This window comes from Tinamus guttatus, unplaced genomic scaffold (genome assembly GCF_059628265.1).
Source record: "Tinamus guttatus ecotype Peru unplaced genomic scaffold, ASM5962826v1 Tinamus_guttatus_pri_ptg000233l, whole genome shotgun sequence".
Lineage (NCBI taxonomy): Eukaryota > Metazoa > Chordata > Aves > Tinamiformes > Tinamidae > Tinamus > Tinamus guttatus.
In genome coordinates, this window is record NW_028288767.1 from 2,425 (window position 1) to 9,241 (window position 6,817).

At 51.5% G+C, this 6,817-nt stretch overlaps 1 protein-coding gene across 1 annotated transcript; it reads right to left on the reverse strand.

The window, feature by feature from the left end:
- Window positions 1-5,618: 5,618 nt before the first annotated feature.
- LOC148594547 (olfactory receptor 14A16-like) lies at window positions 5,619-6,539 on the reverse strand. Its single transcript, XM_088525665.1, has one exon. It carries the CDS (start codon window positions 6,537-6,539, stop codon window positions 5,619-5,621), a length of 921 nt encoding a protein of 306 aa, XP_088381791.1.
- Window positions 6,540-6,817: the final 278 nt, after the last annotated feature.

The following is a 6,817-nucleotide window of genomic DNA, read 5'->3' on the forward strand; positions in this document are numbered from 1 at the left end:
CGCTGCTCTAAAGCATCTCCCCGTTCTCTGCACAGGAGGGAGCAGGAGAATGAGCGTTAAAACCCCGATCTGTAATGGCATGGATTGGGGTCAGAACACCCCTCCAGGAACCTCAGCAGCATTGCCCTGCAGACAGAGACTCACCGTGTCAAAGGATGTGACGCTTTCTCCACCAGTTCTCCTCTGTGTTCCCGCTCCACACTGCCGTTCCCCTCTCGCTGCCTTCTCTCCTCTGCTGTCCGCAGCAGCAGGCAGTGCCCGCAGCCCTGCTGCTCTTGGCACAGGAGCTGCTCCTGCACTCGGCTGTCTCTGGGCAGTGCTGACAGGCTGCCATGAGCTGCCTCCGTCCCAGGAGCCTGGCCCCGCTCAGGAGCAGAGGCCCAGCTGAACTCACCAATTTCTCTGTCCTTGGTCTCCCTTCCTCCTGGGAAATGTGCATGAAGTAAACTGAAAGAATCACACTTGTTGTCCTTTCCTAATGAGTGGAGAAAAAAGGATTTTTGCAGTCTATTTTGTCAGAGGATGACTATCTATGCAAGTTAGAAATGTCCCACTCTGGAAGGCTCTAGTTAGGAAGCCCCTAATAGGCAGGACACTGAGACAGGGGCAAGAAGGGGGCTCATGGATTCAGATGAGTCAATCTGGGCATCACATGCTGGTTCAGAAGTCACTGATCTGGGATGGGATTCAGATTCCTCCCTTGAACTCCACAAACACACAGAAGGTGGGATTCTTCTTCCCCATGCTTAAGGGTGCACAGCACTGACATCTGCACGGGAACTCCTTCTCTAAGCTCCCTTTGTAATCACTGGTGATGGAGGGTGGGATGACACACAAACAGCTGGGGACAGTTGAAGAGGCAGAGGAGGTTCAAAAATGCCCATGTCTGTTTGCTCCACTGGAGCAAATCGGAGACCCACATTCTCAGGGATCTTCAAGACAAGACGAGGTGGGAAATGGCCTTTGCCATCCCAAATGGCCCCAGATGCCTTCCACTACTATGTGAGGACAATGCAGTATAAAGCAGAGACCCAGGCAGATCATTACAGTGCAAAAAGTTAATATAATTCACTGCAGACATATCATTCAGTGACACAGGAATAGGCTGGCTGGGCCAAGACAGATGCCTGTGTTGTCCGGCATAACCAAATGTCTCCTCTAGCAGACACAGCATGGTATCTATGGGAAGCCATGTCCCTTTGGAGCTGGAGCTGGAAAAGTGCCCCAGTGCATCTTGGGTTCCCTCCCAGTGCCCAAACAACTGGATCCCACGAGTGCCTTTGGGCCAAGTCCATCCCTCCTGCAGCCGAGCATGCTCTACAAATGGGAGAGGCACGTCACACCAAGGTGTCTGCTCTGGTCTCTGCTATGTTAACAGCTTCTCGCTTTGCTCCTACAGAACCTCTTTTCACCCTGGATGATATGATGGGGCTAATGATGACCCCAGGATGGCTGGATCACAGCGGACTCAAGCCCAAGAACACCTTCAGTGATGCCTTGTGCTGTCTGGAGATTGGCTCACCTCTATCACAGGCTACAAAGCGCTACAAATCAGCTCAGGCAACAAAGACCTCTCCTGCCATTCCTGCACAGCCACACTCTGTTTCTCCCTGGCCTTGGGCACTGCAGGCTTTGCTCTCGCGGTAGGAACCTCCTCTCACCATTTACGTTGCCACCTGCTCTCCACGTCAGCATGGTCTGCTGTCAAGTGGGGCCATTGCACACAGTGTCTTTGGCTCTTGGTAACAGGTTTCACTGTGAGAAATCTCTTTGCTGTGACACACCTGATGTTTTGCAGCCCAAATATATGCAAATGCCTGGAGCCTGGCATACGCAGCATAAACTATCACAGGATCTCTACATTACTGGAATAACTGAGATGCATTAGGACCGTTCACACAACTGGAGGTCTGTGCTGCTGAGGTAAAAGCTCTTCAGGGGAGACTGTCAGGAAGGAGGAGGAGGCTGTTTTATGTGGAGGGGCAGCTCAGATGCATGCAGAGCTTCCATTAGATGGGCAATAGTTTGGGCATGTGCTTGTGGGTGAGCATCAGAGTAAGGGTGACATCATGATGGGAGCTACAGACCATGCAGTCAGGGTGAGGAGGTGGATGACAGCTCCTTTTAAGCAACGTGAGAAAGGCTGTAGATCACAGGTCCTGGCTATTATTTGGGGGTGGGCGAGTGGGGAGAGAAAAACATCTGGGAAAGCATCAGGCTTGGGATATTCACTTCATCCTTTCCTTAAGCGACTGTAAGAAAAGCAGATATCCAGGTCCAGTGGAGGCAGGACAGGAGTGGAGCACAGACCCTGGACCTTAGAGGAACAGGTCTGACCTGTTCAGGAGACTCCCCAGGCGACAGGTGGGAGATTCCATAGAAGGCAACTCTGAAGGGCCCGGAAGTTCAGGAAAGCCAACAGGTCTTTAAGGAAAACATCTGCCAAGCACAAGGATGGTCTACGCAGTAAAATTCGTTCAACTTTCTGGAGATTCGGATGTACTCAAGAGTGCTGCAGTAGCTGTTGGATGTTATTGCTAAGTCACTCTGCCTCATCTCAGAATGCTCATGGAGAGGTGCCTGGGGTGTGTTAGGAAGTGTTGCCAGCAAACGGAGAGAGGTGATCCTGGCCCTCTACTTAGCCCTGCTGAGGTCACATGAGGAGTCCTGTTTCCAGTTCTGGGCTCTCCACTACAAAAGGGACATGGAACTACTGGAGAGAGTCCAGTGTGGGACTACAAAAATGATCAAGGGACTTGAGGATCTCTCCTGTGAGGAGATGCTGAGAGAGCTTGGGGCAGCAGCTCTCTGGAAGAGACCTGAGCATCCTGGGGGATAGAGGAAAAACATGAGACAGCAGCATTCCTTGGCAGCAGAGAAGGCCGTAAGAATCATGGTGCTATGAGCAGCAGCACAGCCAGGAGGTCAAGGGAAATGGTGAATGCCTTTAATCAGCGTTCATTAGACCACATGGAGAACACTGCATCCAAGTGTGGTTTCCTGGAACAAGAAAGATGTTGATAACTGGGAGCAAATTAGGCCAAGGACCCTCACTAGAGTTGGGGAGCTGGAGCACTTACCCTGTGATGAAACACTGGAATTGGTTATCCAGAGAGGTTGTATAGTCTCCTCCCTTAGAGGTTTCCAAGACCAGAGTGCATGAAAACAGAGCAAGCTGGTGTGACACCAGGGCTGACCAGGCTGTGAGCAAGGAGATTGGGCTAGAGATCTCCTGAGGCCCCATCGCCCTCTGTGCAAGGAGTCCATGATTCTTTCTGGAACTGGCTGGATGGCAGAGCTCTGAAGGTTGTGATAAATGGAGCTGAGTCTAAGTGGAGGCCTGTGGCTAGTGGTGTCCCCCAGGGCTCAGTACTGCTTCCAGTGCTGTTCAACTTTACTCATCAGTGATTTGGATGAGGGCACAGAGCGCACTCTCAGCAAGTCTGTGGACAATACCAAACTGGGTGGAGAGGCCAACACTCCAAAGGGCTGTGCTGCCATTCAGAGGAACTTGGACAGGATGGAGAGTTGGGTAGAGAGGAACCTCATAGGGTTCAACCAGGACAAGTGAAGGGTCCTGCACCTGGACAGGAATAACTCTGTACAGATAAGGGGCTGACCTGCTGGAAAGCAGCTCCACAGAGAGGGATTTGGGAGTCCAGGTTGACAAGTTAACCAGTTGCCAACAATGTGCCTTTGTGGCCAGGAAGGCCAATGGGATCCTGGCCTGCATTAGGAGCACTGTTGCCAGCAGGTCGAGGGAGGGGATCCTGCTCCTCTTCTCACCTCTGGTGGGGTCGCACCTGGAGTACTGTGTGCAGTTCTGGGCTCCCCGGTTCAAAAGGGATGTGGAACTTCTAGAAAGGGTCAAGCATAGAGCAACAAAGAGGATTAAGAGACTGGAGCATGTCTTGTATGAGAAAACACTAAGTGAGCTGGACCTGTTTAGTCTGGAGAAGAGAAAATTGAGAAGGGATCTTATCAACATGTACAAATACCTGAGGAGAGAATGTAAAGATGTTGACGCCAAACTCTTTTCAGTAGTGGCCAATGACAGGACAAGTGGTAATGGATATAAACTAAAACACAGGAAGTTCCACTGCCATGTGAGGAAGAACTTCTTTACTGTGAGGGTGACAGAGCCCTGGAACAGGGTGCCCAGAGAGGCTGTGGAGTCTCCTCCTCTGGAGATACTCAAAACCTGCCTGGATACGACCCTGTGCAATGTGTTCTAGGTGTCTCTCCTTGTGCGGAGTGTTGAACTAGATGATCTCCCTAAGTCTCTTCCAACCTCAACCATTCTGTGATTCTGTGATACGTACACCTGGATTTAGTGCTCTACCTTCTGCTTACCCCACTGTCGATTGTCCCTCATTTCGTGAAGCTCCACTCATTGCCTGTCCCCAGGCATATGCACTCCCTTGAAATCCCCTGAGCTCTCCTGGGGGCCCCTCCAGAAGCATCTATCATCAGCATGGTCTCCTCTGGGAAAGCCCCAGGTAGCCACTTCAGAGACCGTTCCTATTTCCACTGGTCACTGAGAGATGAACCATAAATCCAGTCTAATCGCTATTCATCTGGGGACTCTGAGCTCATCACTGGAACCCATAGATCTTACAATCAGGAAATCAGGCCCTTTTGCGGTTGCACCCCACCTTGGACATATTGCAACCCATCCTGTGAATAAATGCCTGGTTTCAGACATATCACAGAGGAGACGCCCTTTAGTTATAGGAAATATTAGTCTGGAGGCCAGGGCTGACAGAAGGGTGCCCATTGCCTGGTCCTGCCTGTGCTTCCAGGACACATTCACATGGCAATGCAACAGAGCATCACCAGGTTATGAGAACTCCTGGGCCATATCCACACAACAGAGCATAAAAGCACAGCATGGCAATGAAGAGGACAACTCTAAAAGAGAAAGTCCTGCTCTGCCGGATGTGTCTCCAGAAAGCTGCAGTTCCCATGAGAAGGCTGCAGTGAGGAAATGCCTGCTGTGGGAGTGTGGGGGTGACATTGTCAAGCAGAGGGTCTGTCCCCACAGGGCTGCTGCCTGAGTCTCCTCCCTCCACTGTCCCTCCATTTGTAATGTTACAGCACTGGAGACAGAAGGGAAGAGCCCATAGTGACATCTGGCTGCCACCATCACAGGAGAGGGGTTTGAGATGACACCCTGATGGTGCCTGGGACAACTGAGCACTCCTAATGGACATGGGGCCCATGGTCTCACCCCGTCTGTACTCATCTGAGCCTAACACTGTCCCCCTGAGCTCCCTTGGTGCCAGTTCTGGAAGAGACGCTGCACAAGGGAAACTCTCCTCATTGCAATAGGGGCATGTGAGGGAGCTCGAGCAGTGGGCTCTGAAGTCCCCCCTCTCTGCTGGAGAAGGGGGAAGAAGCCTGGCTTCCTGCTTCAACACAGGATGTGGGTCCAATTCAAAAGAGAGGTTCCCAAGGAGACATGCAATGAAATGGATATACTTATTTATTTGCCTATTATATTTGTCTGAGATGGATAGACAAGAAAAAAATAAGAAGGAAATAAATGCATAACACACATCCTTGATGAGGGATATTCTATTGAGTGAATGGACGTGGGGCAGGTATTGGCAATGACCTCATATCCATTGAACCATCTTTTCTAGTGTGTCTCTGAGCTCCTTGTTCCTCATGCTGTAGATGAGGGGGTTCTGTGCTGGAGGCACCACTGAGTACAGACTGGACAGCACGAGATCCAGAGTTGGGGAGGAGACAGACGAGGGCTTCAGGTAGACAAGTATGTCAGTGCTGACAAAGAGAGAGACCACAGCCAGGTGTGGGAGGCACATGGAAAAGGCTTTGTGCTGGCCCTGCTCTGACGGGATCCTCAGCACTGTTCTGAAGATCTGCACATGGGACACCACAATGAAAATGAAACACCCAAAGCCTAAACAGGCACTAACCACCAGAAGCCCAACTTCCCTGAGGTAGGAGTCTGAGCAGGAGAGCTTGAGGATCTGGGGGATCTCACAGAAGAACTGCTCCACCACATTGCCTTGGCAGAGGAGTAGGGAAAATGTGTTCCCACTGTGCAGGAGAGCATGGAGAAACCCACAGCCCCAGGCAGCTGCTGCCATTTTGACACAAGCTCTGCTGCCCAGCAGGGTCCTGTAGTGCAGGGCTCTGCAGATGGCAACGTAGCGGTCATAGGCCATGACTGTGAGGAGAGAATACTCTGCTGACATAAAAAAGACAAACAGAAAGATCTGGGCAGCGCATCCCAAGTATGAGATGGCCCTGGTGTCCCACAGGGAATTGTGCATGGATTTGGGGAGAGTGGTGGAGATGGAGCCAAGGTCAAGGAGGGAGAGGTTGAGGAGGAAGAAGTACATGGGGGTGTGGAGGTGGTGGTCACAGGCTACGGCTGTGATGATGAGGCCGTTGGCCAGGAGGGCAGCCAGGTAGATGGCCAGGAAGAGCGAGAAGTGCAAGAGCTGCAGCTCCCGCCTGTCTGCAAATCCCAGGAGGAGGAACTCGTTGAGGGAGCTGCTGTTGGACATTTAATCTCGGTTCAGTGCACTCTCCAATGAGGAAAAAGCATCAACAAGTTAAAGTTAGAACAAGCTTCTCTGAATAAAATCCATTCCACTCCTCATGGTACCCCCACATGGGTTCTTTCCTTTACCTTGTTCTGCTCCCTTTCTTGACCTCTGGTTTGTGCTGGGTGAGTGTGCTCTGCCTCTCTGCCTGCTTCCAGGGCAGTCAGTCCTGCTCTACTGGGGGGTATAAATGGAGGTGTCAAATTGACTCATGCATTTGCAGGGGACACCTGGGGATG